At 43.0% G+C, this 16,670-nt stretch overlaps 1 protein-coding gene across 3 annotated transcripts in view; it reads left to right on the plus strand.

Moving 5' to 3' along the window:
* Positions 1-701: 701 nt before the first annotated feature.
* Positions 702-16,670, plus strand: part of CDV3 (CDV3 homolog) — a 70,275-nt gene continuing 54,306 nt past the window's right edge. For all 3 annotated transcript variants that reach the window (XM_069211905.1, XM_069211907.1, XM_069211906.1), the window contains exon 1: positions 702-1,015. In XM_069211905.1, coding sequence (XP_069068006.1) covers positions 833-1,015 — 183 coding nt within the window. In that variant the 5' untranslated portion in view covers positions 702-832. The remainder of the gene's footprint in view (positions 1,016-16,670) is intronic.

Genomic DNA, 16,670 nt, shown 5'->3' on the forward strand with positions numbered 1-16,670 from the left:
GCATTATTCATTCAAAGAAACTCCCGTCACGCTCCCCCCTCGGCGTGTCAGCCACCCGGCGGCTGTGACTGAAAAGGCGCGTAGAAATGACGTCATTCCTAAGCGCTACGTTGTAGTCCAACGCATGGCTTTCAAATGCTTCTGTTCTGTGCGCCTATTGGGAACTAGGCCATTGCGAATCTGAAACAAAACATTCCAGTCCATGATTGTCAGACATTAGGCAACTTTCTATAAATGAGAACGACATAATTAAAAATATATATATATATTTTGCTACCATTATTGTTTCTTTTTAATAAAACAGGCATACTTTCCCTAAAGTTGCTTATCTTATTCAGCAAGGAGAAAATAGATCAACTCACGCAATGAATAAAATAAAGTATTTTTGTAAGTAAAATTTAAGAGTCATACTATAGAAATGCCTGCTATACGATGTTCGCCTCTGAATTATTTTAAAAAGCTTGGAATCCTAAATGTCATCACCATCTTTTCAGTATAGCCAAGTTTAAATCAAACAGCCTTTCAACAAACCCGCTATTATCCCTCTTCTGTGTCTATGACATCCACTGGGATTATACCATGTCTGAAACAGAGGGGTGTCTATATTCGTGTGACCATCTCTCCTCGTTGAAGCAGGCATCCCAGACCCCCTCCGGATGAGGTGACAGTTGGTCAGGCCGCGTCGGAAACGTGAACGCGCTCCGCCTGGTGGCTTGTTTCCCGGCGAGCTGTGCGCGAGGCCCCTGTGAGGCAGGAAGCGAGGCCGGTCCCATCCCCGGGAGGCAAGAGAGGAACCCAACCCAACCCGCCGCCGCCCGCCAGTCAGTCAGCCATGGCAGAACCCGAAGAGAGGACCCTCGACGACTTCTTTGCCAAGCGAGATAAAAAGAAGCGTAAGGACAAAAGCGGAACGGGAGGCTCCGGGGCAGCGGGAGCCCGCAGCAACGCAACAGGCGCCAGTAGGCCGCAGCCCGAAGGTGGTACCCCGGGGGGCCGGCCCGCAGGGAAGCCTGTGGTTAGTACTGTTATAATCTACACCTCTTTGGGCACGTCTTCACCCCCACCACATTTGTTGTCTACTGACCGCCTAGGGCTAGATTGCGGTGCTTTGAGGTAATTGGGGGCATAGGGATGCTGTGACCTGAGTAGACAGACAATAGTAGCGCATGATTTTGAGTTAATTGTGGATGGCCTGTGTCTTATCAAGGAAACGGTGTTGGATGGCTGTGTGTGGTTTGTATAGAGCATTTTAAGAAATGGTGTTATATAAGATGTGGACATGTTGGACTGTTCCGAATTTTTGCGAATGGTCAATGTTGGCAAGACGTGGGTTGAAGGTGCGGTCTGTGTTTTGGATGGTCTGGGCGCTTCACCGAAAGCCTTAGGATGGCGCCCTATACTGGGGTGATCTAAGATCTATACAGGGTTTACTCTGATGCAATTTTAGTACATCCCAATTTAAACAGAGCATATGTGCTTTAAATGTGCCCCGGATTTACATAAACCAAGAGTACGCAGTGAGAAAAACAAGAAAAGTGTTGACTTGTTTTGCTCACTGTTTATTCCTGGCGTCAGTATACTTTGGGGTTGTTCCCCTTGGGCTTTGTTCTTCCCTTATGTTGAGTGGTGCGAATTAGTGGTAGAAAAAGTACTCCAGTGGGCTGGGTAGTTGGTTAAAGGTAGGGCCCTGTGTGATATTAGCCAGTCACAATCCTGAAATGTATTTATAGGTAGACTGGGACAGACGTGTCTGGCATCTCCTTAGAGAGATTTAATTTGGTTCTTCGCTCCGAATTGGACTTGGAGCCCGAGAGCCACGTCAACACGTTGCTAGTGTCTGTAATACCCAGATCCTAACAAATGCCACATTTTCTAAGGTAGGTAGCACACTACCCCACTGTCTGCACAGCAGTCTCACTCTCTGCAGGGGTGTGGAATTTCTACAGCCCGATTCCCATGGCATATTGTTTGTTGTCAAAGACACATTCTCAGGTTTATTTTGTCCTTGGGACAAGTAGACCCAATCTGCTTCAGCACAAACCCTTTGGCTGCCAATTTACATTGCCACAATATGGAGGAGGAGAGGGAATTTCCTGCAGTTGAGGTAATATTTGTGTCCATATAATAATACTGTTCAAACTTGTGGTTGTAGTATATTAATGCAGAGCCTTTATTATTACATTGAGCACTTGAAATAAATGTTATAAGCTCGGACCTCACTGACAATGGTTCCAGTAAAAAAAAATGGTGTACACAAGATTTTAAAGTTTCACTTTCCCTCCAACTACTTTTTTCCTAACTCTGGAATAGGTTTCTCTTCTGAAAGGACATATCGCCCCTGGAACTATTGCTTACTGCTGACGCCAGTTTGTAGCTCTGCAGAAAGGTAGCTAAATAAGGAAATTGCTAGTATTCAAGCCCTATTATATTAACCCTGGCATAATCTGAGAGGCTGTTAGAGCTCTCATGAGATGCTGCCAGAATTTGTCACTGCTCTACATGGCACCAAAGAGATAAGTAGATATATATATTATTTTTTAAACAGGACAAGTAGATATATGAAACAATCTGACCCATCGACAAGTAGCTATTAAATTCTACACCCATGACTCTCCTTCATGTCTCACCGTTCTTCTAGATGACCCGAACAGTCCAAGAACCTTTTGGCCTATTAATAAAACTAGATATGATCCCAAACCACTGTCTATTCTGGCTGTCACTACAAAGCCGATATCCTACTTTCTTCTGGTGAAGACGGGTACCTTGCAATTGCTTGGTAATTAGCTATCTTTCAAATAACTCATCAGAAATGTAATATTCAGAACACAATCAGCAAACCCTTAAGACGAAAAATTGATTGACACCGTATATGGAGTATTCTTAAGAGGAGCTCTAGCGCCCACTATGAAACTGGAGACCACATCAAATTCCCTTTTGAATTGCAGAATTTAAGTCAGTTTCCCATTTGTTGCTGATTTCAGTTTTACAGTACATCCTTGATATGTTATTCTTAACTGAAACTCTTGTTTCCCGTTTAGCACATTTTCTCCAGGATCTACCTGCCTACCAAACATGTGAAATGCCACAGAAAAGCTAGAGAAACCAAAATGGATTATTACAAGCAAAGGGACCCCATCAGTTGCTCAGTAACAACTGTCGATGTCTCACGCCTTCGGATGCGTCCATTCTGATGTTCAGATAACATTAGACTAACCACTTTATTTTACCCACCAACCAGGCATTGATGGCTCTTTCATGGAGGATCTGATTGATGTCATTACAAATGCAATATTGTCTCCTGGAGATCACTACCAAAGCATTTCAAGGGACATTATAATAATAAAAAAAATTCTGCAGTGATTTAGAGGCTTAGCTCAGCGGTCACTAAAACGTACTCACCACATGGTAGTCTGCATTAACCTATTTTTTTGCTAATCCAAAAGGTGTAGCTGCTATCGAACCATATGAAACTGTTTGGTCAGCCCACTTTACTATAAGCGGAGTGATCTGTAAAAGAATGTATTCTGACGGAAGGGAGCCTGACAAATTATGCAGGGTCATGGGAGTTGTCTCCTTGATGCACTCCCTGTCTCCTATCTTCAACATTTGTCTTCTCAATAGATTTCTCAGCTGGTTGGTAATTTCTTATGTCGATGACACTCAGCTGATCGTAAGGATGTTCACACTCCTTGCTTAGCAGCTAATTTGAGTTCTTATCTGCTGTCCAGTTCTTGATGCCCCTTCATTTTGTCCAGCTGAAAACTAATAAAAAATATATTTTGCTAGTTGGAAGCGACACTGCCAGGTGGCAGGATTACATCTGGACCAGTTCTTTAGCTACCTTCCCCTCCCCCTCCTATAAGGTTAATTCTTTGGATGTAGTCTTCGCGATTCCTCACTGTAGAGGAATAATTGATCATTGCAGTTTCTTCAGTGTGTTTTTCCAGCTAAGAGTGATAAAGAAGACTCTTCCTTGCTTATCTAAGTGACTTCACATCGAAATGGTCTCTCTGTATCCTTCATTTTATTGAATACTGTAATACATTTCACCAAGGAATCCCTGCCTCATAATGGACTAAAGAACATTGATCAAGTTCTGTAATTTTGAATCAAATTACACTGTTTTCAAAACTGTTTGATGCATAGACGCTGCTGCAGCATTAGGAGATTTCCCGCTTCAACACTTTAAACATTATAATCAATTGAAAATTCATTTATTATTCTTAGTACCTCCTGTTAAGGCTAGGGATGGGGTGCCCTATCCTTCCAAGAGACTCCGCTCTAGAAAATTATACCTCTTAGTATTCAATCTATTACTTCTCACTCGTCTTTTAGGAAGGCATAAAAACATTTTTGTTAATTGTTTAGCAAGGGTGTTTACTCCAAATAGCCGTAACCTATACATTTAATGCGACTTTTTCAAATACACCAATGTTTATGCTTTCACACGACTGATCTGTAAGCTTTAGCTTTATGGCTTCATTTTTTCAGCCCGTTGGTTATTTTCCTTGAATGCTGCAGATTTGACTTTGAGGTAATGTCAAAGGAATATCTGGCCTGGATCTGGCTTGGCATCGGATGTTGTAACAATTGAAGAATATGGTTAGACTTGATATGCAACCAGTCTACTTTCTTGGAAATGTGGCTTGAGATGTACTTTTGTTTGGAGTGCTATAGTGTAAAGATTTCTGCTGGAAATTGAGTTCCTTTCCTTCGTTTGAATTAAGTAGTACATCTAAAATTATATTTGTCTGTAAATACAGACCATGTGTGGAATTTTTATGAGAAATCTAGAGCACGTTTTCTTTATTCGTTTCAGCTAAAGACAGAACAGTGACTGTTTAAGTGCCCAAACTAACAGTGTTGTTCCATGAAACACATGCCCAGGCTTGCAGAAAGTCCTTTGGGTCTAGCCACTGGCATAGGCTTAATTGGTCTGATGAGGAAGGTTCACATGTTTTCTGAAATTTATATTTCTTTTGAAATGCTGTTGACTGATTCAGAAGAGTGCCAACCAGGATGGCTGACTGGATCAAGAGAGGAGTCTGAAGGTATGTAACCAATATGCCCAGTCTATGTTCAGTGTCCTATGGGTATTGAGCTGCACCTCACTGTACCTATGGAAAACCGCAGGGAACTATAATTGTGGTCATCATATATGGTCAGGCATGCAAAAGGTAATTGGAGGAATGCTTGCAACAAGTTTAATGACTGGCAGTGGTTTGGGATAGCCTTCCAACCCATCGTTCTTTTGCCCAGTATACCGACTCAGTTTGGACCCAGGCGTATCTAAATCAGTATTAACCCTCCTCCAATTCAAACAGTCCAGCCAGGACTGCTAAGCCAAGAGTACCTGGCTTGCCAGCTCGGGCTGGGCTGTTGCTATTAGAGCAGAGATAAAACTGATTTGCAAATGGCTGATTCCAAACTGAGGTGGCTTGGTGAGCAAAATAATAATGGGATGGAAAGCTACCCCAATCAATTGCCAGTGGTTAGGCTGAATGCAAGTGTTAGAAGTGGGGTCTCTAGTTGCCAGTCGGTTTACACCCTGTCCAAGTAGGGACCCTCGCTCTAGTCAGGATAAAGAAGATACCCACTCAGATAACCCCTGCTCCCCCCCTTCGTAGCTTAGCACGAGCAGTCGGGCTTATCTTAGAAGCAATGTGTGAAGTGTTGGTATGTCTGTCCTTAATAAGTAAACTTACAAGGGGACGGGTATAAGTCAATGAACCTTTTGATTCGTACAGGGTGTTCTTACCATAGCTTCGCCACAGAATCAGAAATCAATGCACAATAATTAATAACCATTAGTCAAATCTATAATCAATGGAGTCAGTAATTTTCACACACCATGACACTTCACCCATGAATAACCACACCTTGATTATAAGTTTAGTAAGTTTATTGCCTATTCGTTAACGATACTAAGTCATGAATTTGTAATCAATTTTAATCAAAACAATTCTAATAAACTTGTTAATCAGCAAGTCGCAAAAGACTTGATCTAATCAAAGCTTGAATCAAAAGACATTCTAAGGCATCAACACAAGACATTAATAAAATTCAATTCAGTAAAACTATGACATCCATGAAGTTCAGCAAGATTTGTCCCTGTAATTTCAGTCATCCCGTGAGTAACCTCAGCTAACAACAATTAGCATCAGCATGTGGGGCTTCATGCAAAACAATTTAGAACGCAAATTTGGAAAACATCTACCTGAAAAAATAGTATTAAGTCAGCGCAGTTGGTACCTAGAAAGAAAAGGCATAAAAATGCAATTCAGTCATTGTCATATCTGCCTATCCACAGTGTGGGTCAGCAAGCAGAATCGGTCTTCGTCTTCAGGTCATCAGTGGATCAGCAAAACATCAGGCTCTCAGAGTATGAGCCCAATGACAGAATCTCGAATCTCCTCGCCTCAATATCGCCTCACAAAATCCGGATAAGTCTGACAAGAGTCTCCTCAAATCTGAATTTGGTCTCCTCTGTCACGTTGTTATATCTAAGTTCCCCAAACCAGCCCTCAATTTCCAATTGGTCATTTAATCGTATATTATTATTCTACCCAATAAAGTCCTTTTACCAAATCTATGAATTCTAATAATTCACAGTACTCATGTCGTTGATTGGATGACCTCATCTCCTGTCCGTCGGTTCTCATAGAAAGCCTCTGCTAAGCACTTTTATTAAACAATGATCATTTCACAGTTAGCGTTTAATGAAAAATGCCGACAGAATAAACTAAGAAATTTAGCTTCCGCATGAGGATTGCCAAACTAGGCCAGGACACTCGCTAAATTACGGCCTACAATTAGTAAGCATGAGCATAATTCATAGCCCTTAATGATATATTACTACATTAATCTAATACATTTTCAATATTTCATGTGGATTAATCATTTAGTACATTTCGTGAACACTGCTGGCCATTCTTCGAGGTCACATTTTCAAACGTGCACATTATTTTCCTACGTTCATTTTTCTACATAAGTCATTATTCAAAATACATAAACATTCATTAATAATTTCTAATGAAGACATCTGCGTTAGTAAAAGCATTTGCACATAACACACAGTAATAAGTGAAAACACTACAAAAGGACACCACACCAGTTTTAGAAAATAAGCCAATATTTATTTATCTATATAAAACAATAACAAATACAGTAAAAATCCAATATGCAGTAATAAAAATATGAATTCTGCAAGATTTACTCAAAAATTCAGTTCCTTGGAGCTGATAACTCCACCTGGGGCAGTCACAGTGTTGTGATAAACAAAACCAACACTTCAGGCCGGCTGCAGCGTTGCAGGCCAACCACTGTCGAGAAGACCCGCAAACAGCACCTTTGATTTGCAGGGCGTTGTGATCTTCGCGGTGAGCTCTCGAGAGCGGTGTCGGTGCAGGAGTCGCTGGGCTCTTGAAGTTCACACGCCTTGTGGATCGAACTCTGGGCTGGTGACATCAAGTGCGCTGGCGTGGGTGGCATCGGGGCTGCGGTGCGACGTGCGTTGCCCACAGTGCAGACAGCGGCTCTGTGACGGCGTTGGTGAGACCAGGGCTGCGGTGTGGGTCAGTGCGACGTGCAGTGTCCACAGGTCATGGTGCAGGCAGCATCGTTGTTGCTGAAGCGCTGTTGTCAGTAGGCCCAAGCCAGCGGTGCCGGACTGTGCTTCATGACCCTCACGAGCAGTGTCCACAGGCCATGGTGCAGGCAGGATGCCTGGTGACGACACAGTTGATTATGCTGGCGTCGGTGGACCGGTGCTGCGGTGCGGGACAGGACAGTGCTTCGTGTACCTCACGAGCGATAACCACAGCACAGGCAGCGGCGCTGGTGTCAGCAGGAGCGTCACCGGCAAGGATGCCCAGGCTGCGGTGTGAGCAGGCGATGCCGGAGTGCGGGGCCTGCAGGTCGCGGTGCGGGCAGCAGCTCGGTGAAGTCGTTCGATGATGGCGACGGTGAGACCAGGGTTGCAGTGCAAAGCTGGGCAATGCGACTCCGTGCATCATTGGCAAGTCACGGTGTAGGCCAGCAGCGTCGTTGGCGGCGTCGCAGTGGTTTCTCCTCTTGAACAGCACAGAACACACAGTTCCCAGTGTTGCAGGCTGAGGGAACTGAAGTCTTTGGTGTCTCTGAGGTTTCCAACAGGGGGCAAGCTCTACTCCAAGCCCTTGGAAAACTTTCTCAAGCAGGACACACAGCAAAGTTCACCCTTTGAACTCTTTTTCAGGCAGAAGCAGCAATGGCGCCAGTTCATCAAAGCAACACAGCAAAGGGACAGTACTCCTCCAGCTCTTCTCCTTGCAGAGGTTCCTGTTGATTCCAGAAAGATTCTAAAGTCTGGGGCTTTGGGTCTTCTTCTTATACCACTTTCAGCCTTTGAAGTTTGCCAACTTCAAAGCTAAGTCTCAAGTGTTTGCAAGATCCTTCCTTGGACAGGCCCCCCCCCCCCCCCCCCCCCCCCCCCTCAACCTCCCTCGTAGCTCATATGGATCATCAGGATATGCAGGCTATACCCCATCCGCTTTGTGTCACTGTCTAGAGAGAGGTGCAAAACAGCACGACTGTCAAACTGACCCAGACAGACAATCCACCAACAGGCAGAGTCACAGAATGGTTTAAGCAAGAAAATGCCTACTTTCTAAAAGTGGCATTTTCAAACAGACAATTTAAAAACTAACTTTACTAAAAAATGTATTTTTAAATTGTGAGTTCCTAGATCCTAAACTCCACATTTGTATCTGCTCTCAGAGGGAATCTGCGCTTTAAGGATATTTAAAGGCAGCCCCTATATTAACCTATGAGAGAGATAGGCCCGGCACAGTGAAAACTGAATTTGGCAGTATTTCACTGGTGAGACATATAAAACACACTAGTATATGTCCTACCATAAACATACACTGCACCCTGACCCTGGAGCTACCTAGGGCCTGACATATAATGAAAGGAAAGGTTTAGGAAGTCAAATTGGCCTTTTAAAACTGCACACACAGATGCTGCAGTGGCAGGTCTGAGCCATGTTTCCTGTGCTACTAATGTGGGTGGCACAACCAATGCTGCAGGCCCACTAGTAGCATTTGATTTACAGGCCCTGGGCACCTCTATTGCACTTTACTAGGGACTTACCAGTAAATCATATGTGCAAATCATAGATAAACCAATCAACAGTACAATTTACACAGAGGGCATATGCCCTTTAGCACTGATTAGCAGTGGTAAAGTGCTCAGTCCTAAAGCCAACAAAAACTGGTCAGAAAACATTCACCTATTACATTTTAAGTGACCATGTATGCCCAGAAGTGGGTCCAGTGATCATTGTGCCATTGACACCCAACTGATAAGCCCCAGTCTGATCGAAATCTGACTTGGGCTGCTTGTGTTCTTGTTCAGAGCGGTCCTAGCAGTACAGGCTGGACTGTTGTTGGAGCAGGGTCAAAACTGATTTGCATGTGAGTGGCTTGAAACGGAGGGGCACGGTGGGCTAAAGAACGATCTGTTGGAATGCTACTATGAGCGATTTCCCTGGTTATACTTATTGCAAGCATCCATCCCATCGCCTTTTGTGGGTTTCATCATATAAGGTTCAATTTTTACACACAAGCGTAACAGAGGGGGAGTGAAATGGAGGGGTAGTGGTCTATTACCCTAGAATGAAATTTAACCTGAGAATATTTGCACATGGTAGTAGGTTTACAAGGCTGTTCTGTTGATCTCAGTGATCGTTGCTAAGAATTCTAGCTAGCTGAACTTTTCCAGAGGGAAATTAATGCTCGCAATAGAAGCGGGTAATAATAGCAATAGCTATGATGCAACTGCAAAGTGGCTATTACCACGGAGAGTTCAGGCTGTAAGTGACTATTTGCTTAAGAGATCTGGGGAGCAGCAGTGGATAGATGTATAATTTTGTGAGTTCGTTCTTATTAATTTAGACATTGAAAACCGTATAGTTTAACCTTATTTAAAAACATCTTTAAAATTAGTGCTGGCGTCTTCTCCCTTCTTTCACCTGGAATGCTTTATTTTATGGCTGTAAAATGAGCAATACTGTACCATCATGGTGGAATTGCATCACAGTAGCCATACACTCCTGTTACTTGTAGAAGGTGTGAACACATCGCTGGTGGAATGACTTACCTTTCAGAATGAAAAAGCAGCTGTAAAGGAGAACGAAGATTGGGTGCATGGGAAGGACCGTGATAGGCAGCCTAGACCTAGCAAAAAGACTGCACTGTGGTCTTGTATCTGGTTAAGTGAAAGGGGAATCCTATGCCACCAGTATCCTGGTAATGAGACTCCGCAGTTGTTTCTATGTAAATACATGAATGCATTTTGGGACCGCAAGATAAGTAACTAGTTTTTATATATAACTTTATATGATATTTATAACTTGTGCCACTGTTATCCAGTTCTATTAATATTCAGTTCATCAACCTCCGTAGGCTTGCAGATAATTGGGATTGTTGGGTTTCAACCTCATGGCTGACATGTTACAGCTGATGTCAGGTTTTCAACTCGCTGGTCTATTTTTCCAGCAGAGAAGTCTCTGATGCGTGACCGGTGATTATTGTCGTCACATAAGTGTACACTACATTGTTCTGTTATTTGAACATTAATTTCATCAACGTTTCCAATTCTCTGAAAACCTGTAATTTAAATGATCTAATAATGGTTGCAAAGCTAGATCACCCCACACCCCCACGCTTGGCTGCACATACTCAAGCAGCACCTGTTCCCAGAATGGTTCCCTACAGGGATTACTGGTTCATCTTCTCCAGAACTGGGTGAAATGCTTCCCCCAGGTAGCTGCGCGTCGTGGAAGCCCACTATGTCTAGAGTCAACCTTGGAATACTGCCTGGCAAGGTTCAGCCAGAAGTTTGGACACAGTCTTGTTTTTAAGTCTGTAGACAGTTGGAGAGATCTGATAAGGGCATTCTTTCTTTACTTTTGCGACCAAAACTGTATGGGAATCTTAGCAATGCTAAGAGTTGCCAGTTCACTGAACCTGTTGAAAATGTGTTGCCTACTCGTTACGGTTGGAATAGTGGGATTTGTTTTTTTTACTCATGATGGATTTCTTGTACCACTGTCTGTATTTTTCACAGGGTCAAAACACAGTCTCATTGATGCTCGGATCTCGTGAATTATTGGTCGTTCAATTGGTTTTCAAATGTGCCTTGTTTTCATGGGTGAAAGTTTATGTATGTAGGTGGTATCTTTTTTTTTTTTTTTTTTAAAGAAATATTTTTGGTGCGAACCTGGCCAGAAGACAGCAGGGTGTGCTGTATATGCTCAAAGACCAGCATAAACTCCCCGACTAAAAGGGTGGGAGTAATAGCTGTTGATAAAGATTGTCTAAGGAATGGCCTTGACCTCTTTATTGTTCTGGGTCATTAAAAGGGACTTTTGGCCCTCCCTTATTAGATATGTCTAACTCTGTAGAGATTTTCTGAGAGTTTTCATGTCCAGAGTAAGTACTGTTGTTGGTGCAATGTCCAAAGAATGCTTGGATGTCAAACCTCAATTGAGGGCATTTGTATTGTATGCAAGTTGTGCTTGATGTAGGGCCACTGACTGAAAGAAGCAGATTGCAGTCTTGTTTTTCACAAAGTTCACTTGCTGGTTTGTGTTCAGAGATCCACAAAACAGTTCTCAGTCCAATAAAATGGCATTTGTATTGCTTATGGTCTCCCTAATCATTTCTCAGCTTCACCGAGTTATCAGAAATAGCAGGTGTGTGTGTTTATATGTATATAGATATATATTTTTTTTCTTTCTGCTTGGGGCAGTGGCCTTCATTCTCTGTTAAGCCACTGGGGTTCTGTTTGAGAGAGGGTTTTTGTGACTTTGGAAGAATTAAAATGGTCAATGTTGACCTCATTTACTCACCTAGTCTTCCCAGTCGGTAATGGCCATCAGTAAATGGTTGCTGGCTCTCCAAAAAGGAATCGTAGGCCTTGCAAAAAATAGAATTGAATGCATGTACTACAGTCTGTTTAATTTCTTAATTTTATTGGTTTTTTTTTTTTGTCTTCTGATGCTTTCGTCCAGTCTGGAAGGAGTTTTTCAGGCTGGTGAGAAATGTAGTAATTGTTACTCTAGCACTCATCTCAACAGTGCTCATAGTTTGAACATTTTATTTAATTCTTTTATGGTATACTGAACGGTAAATTATCCTTTAGCACTCCAAACAAATGGTCACAGCAGTGCTAATTGACTTTCCTTAAAAATAAAGACTTCCTCAATGCTTCAACAGGTAAGTGACCTGATTTGATTCTGTATTTTTTTAAATTCATTTTGCATTCCAGAATTTTAAGTAACAAATATATCTGAAGGCTGCAATGTCTGGCTGCAGTTATCTTTTTAATCGGATGGCAAGCCAGTAGGCTTTGTCCACAGATTGTACAATGCAATGAGCCTTTAACTAAGCACGTTGGCGTCTGGCAGAAAATGCAATGATCATGGGAGATGGAACAGTATGGGCTTAGCTATCCACCCACAAAGCCATACTTGACTTATTGCTGCGTCGATGATGCAGTAATTCTCTTAAGCCCATATAAATACTATTTGTGTAGTTCTGGTCCCATATCCAGTCTATTGCAGATTGAGTGTTTGAGGTAGTATAAAAAAACAAAGTGGGGGGGGGGGCTTTTCCTTTAGTAGTTTTAGATGGACAAAGTTAGTCTTTGTGATGTAATGTCTGGACCAAAGGCTAGCCTAATTAGAGTCTCAGTTCTTTTTCAGTAGTCACTGGTGCTGAGAGGGCCTAAGTTGGTCTGATGTTTGCAGGCCTCTAGGTCTTATTAGCACCTTCCGTCATGTCTTTGAGCCAAACAGTTTTAATTTGTTGGCCAACATCTGTTTGCAATTGCTACCTTACACAACTGCTGAAATTAGATTTTGACTGCCAATGATGGAAAAGTGGAATGTCATATGCATATTCCCCAAAGTAGTCACATAATTAATACACATAAGATCACAGCAAGGTCCTATCCCAGCAGTCAGTCACCAGTACCCGGGTAGAAGAACCCGGTGGGCCCCACAGTTGCAAGTGATGCACAGCGATTGAAAGGCTAAGTTTGTGTGCTAAAAGTTTATTAGAAGGAACAGAGTACAAAGGGCAGACATCCTTTTCCTACCTCACACACAGATTAACAAGAATATATGATCAAGTGTTTTAATTCCAAACAAAATTAAATACCGTCTCGGTCCAGCTCTGATGTCTTTCAAAATGGATGGAACTAAATTCTGACTTTAAATGAGTAGATACAAGTCTCATTTGCGTGCAGAATTTAATGGTGACCCTGCCAACGGATTGCAGTTGTACAGTCAACATCTTCTCAATATAAATGTATATGGCATTAATTAGCAAGATCCAATTGATTGTTCTGGCACATGTAATGAAGGTACATGATTGTGTAGCACAAATGTTGTCATTGTAGGGTATTCTTTTCCTGAGTGTCAGAAGGGCTTCATATTATTTCCTATGGTTCGCATTTGCAACATGATTATACCTACCTCCTCCTCCATTCCAGGATCCTTTCCATTTGAGAATATCTCCCATTCCTTTGCACAAGCTGTTAATCAGCTTCTTCATGGAAGCTTTGCATTCTTGACACGACAAACGGTATCTATGGACTCGCTTTTTTGAGAAAAGGTTTTACTCATCGTGCTCCTTGTTTAAGTGTGCCATTTGATAGCTTTTCTTGGATTACTTATCAGTAGGCATTTTCTTCTATGTTCTTGGGTTGGTGCATTCCCTTTGACCTGAAGAGTTTCTGTCCTTTCCTTTGGAGCTAAAGAACAAATAAAGCATGTGGCTTTTAATGTGTTGGGAATCTTGGACTAAATTTAAAGAAGCCACACCCTTGTATCCAATATATCTTTCGAGCCTTCAACCAGGTATTACAGTTCCTATATAAGTGATTGAAGATATTTGGACAGTTAGCTGGTTTGCCAGATGCACTAATTCACAAAAAAATGAATGCACACAGCTTGTGTGGATTAGAAGTTATGGGTATGGCACTTTAATACAGAGGTATTTTGATTTCCTCTTTGCTTGGTTTATCAAATCAAATCATTAACATTTATAAAGCGCGCTACTCACCCGTGCGGGTCTCAAGGCGCTAGGGGGGAGAGGGGGGGTTATCGCTGCTCGAACAGCCAAGTCTTTAGGAGTCTCCGGAAAGCGGAGTGGTCCTGGGTGGTCCTGAGGCTGGTGGGGAGGGAGTTCCAGGTCTTGGCCGCCAGGAAGGAGAAAGATCTCCCACCCGCCGTGGAGCGGCGGGTGCGAGGGACGGCAGCAAGTGCGAGGCCAGTGGAGCGGAGGGGGCGGGTGGGGACGTAGAAGCTGAGGCGTCTGTTGAGGTATTCCGGTCCCTTGTTGTGGAGGGCTTTGTGTGCGTGGGTGAGAAGACGGAAGGTGATCCTTTTGCTGACTGGGAGCCAATGTTTTGTTTATCTCCGGTATACAAAAAATGCTCACTTTAACAGTACATAGGAAAACCTATGTTGATAGTCGTAATTGCTGCAAAATGACCCTATTGCAAATCTTCTATCTGTTACATCTGTTGGAACTCCGACCACATATTGTTCATAATTCTCAATAGGGGGCCCTGCTTCTGGATAGTTTTATGCTCTCTGCAGTAACACAGAGGTTTGGAATAGCCAGAAATTAGGGGTGTGTGGGGTATGAGGGTAAGGAGATATGAAAATACATTAGAAATAGTTAAGTGTGAATCAATGATGTGACAATATTCTGTTGTATTGCTGCGTAATCACCTCTTTTTTGGACTCTTCAATTAACAACCTTAGGCGTTTCACTTTTGGAAGTTAGTCCTCAAGTCTATTTTACTGCATATTTTAAACTCTGGACATACATTATATGGGCACAAGGGGAAAGACCTTGTTGTTTTGCCTTTTCCTATTCGCAAGCTTTTAACAATGATTTTGTCATCAGTTTGTTTTAATGAGAAACTGCTGTCCTTTGTTGCTGTTCAAACTCCATGGCTGGTGGATAGAGTTGGCGGTAGTGGTGTAATGGGCAAGAAGATGGTGGATTACAGTGGAGGAAGGGACACTACATCTGTTTTACGAGTTAGGGACTGAGATGTAATTACTTTCACCCTGAAATTGCTGGTGGGGTAGCCATCAGCCCCAAATATTGGGCACCTAAGTTGGTGCCTGCTGGTTCTAGGTAATGCTTGATTGGCTGAAGACAAGTGTTGGAAGTGCAGCGAACAATGTTAAAGGCTGTTGTGTTGGCTGTCACCTGTTTTGTTCCAGAATGTACTGTTGCATGGGGTCATCCTACCGGAGTCCTGTACCCAGGGAACAGGGAAAATTTGGCTCTCGGTTGACGGACCCAGGGCAGTGCTCTAGGGACCTATTGTGATTTCTGGCTTGCTGCTATTGTTCAAGGCAAGAGTTTATTTCCCCTTGTGGGACGTGCACTATACTATACTAGTTGAGGTCTTGGTTGTTGAAATCTATAACTCTTGGTTCTGCTTGACTTCTTGGCAGCTTATGAGGCCAGTACTCAAGCCACAGTTGGCATTGTGGTAGCATGCATAGAGCTTGTAGACATTGTACTCAAGCAGTTCTCCTTCTTAGGTTGAGTGCACGGTTCTCCTTCTTAGGTTGAGCGCACAAGCGCTTTCCGACTGATTGCAAGTATTCTTTGGGTTTAACAACACCTGCCTCATGCCCATCACTTTCATTCATTCTTGGGCCTGCCTTTCAAAAATCCCTTGATGTCATTGATAAATGCTTTACATTTGTCCCGCCTTGAGGCTGTTTTGTTATGCCTTGCAGACTGACCCTGTTACATGAATTATTGCACGATTGCCAGTGTACTTTGCATGGGCAAACTACTTTTTAGGGTCGAGCCTGCATTGCTCGCGCATGCGTATCGCAGCGAGACGCTTATGTATTTAGAAAAGGGCTCCGAGCCCTGTCAACTTCACGTCAGTGTTTTTTATTGGTTCGTGGGCTTGCCTAATAAAACCTGCTTGCTTTCATTAGTCGAAGGCAAGCATATGTCATGCCTTTTCCGGTGGCTATCCCTCCTCAAGCGCAGCGACCAAGTACAGAAAACATGCGAGGCTCGCTGTTTTCTATCGGGCTCGTGGACCTCTTTTTCTCTAATTTACGAGCGCGATCTCGCTTGGCAGAAGTCGAGCGCTTTACATTGTTAATTTCACTTTTCGGGTTGTGTACATAAATGCACTTTTGCCCGATAGGTGAAAAGTTGGGTTAGGAGTTTACAACGCGATCAGCTCTAACATGAGCAAACGCGAGACCCGTTGCATTGTAAATGCTTGTTTCTTTTGTCACTCCCCTTCGCTCCCCATCACAAACAGCTCGAACTTGATCAGCTGTATTGGAGAGCTCTTCACATTGTTCACACTGTTACCTAATCTGAGTCATTTCAGCTTTGCTTCTGGCTCTCTCCTTCGAGCTTCATGGCTTTCAAAAAACCCTTGTAATTGGTGTAGGAAATTGCCACTATTGGCATGATTACCCCCCACTTTTTGCCTAGTGTTGCCAACTTTGATTCAAAGTGTGCTGGGACCCTGTTAACCAGGCCCCAGCACCAGTGTTCTTTCCCTAAAACTGTACCTTTTTGTTCCTCAATTGGGACAGCCCTGGCACACACTTAGGTCCC

The sequence above is a fragment of the Pleurodeles waltl genome, chromosome 10, assembly GCF_031143425.1.
Source record: "Pleurodeles waltl isolate 20211129_DDA chromosome 10, aPleWal1.hap1.20221129, whole genome shotgun sequence".
Classification (NCBI taxonomy): Eukaryota; Metazoa; Chordata; class Amphibia; order Caudata; family Salamandridae; genus Pleurodeles; species Pleurodeles waltl.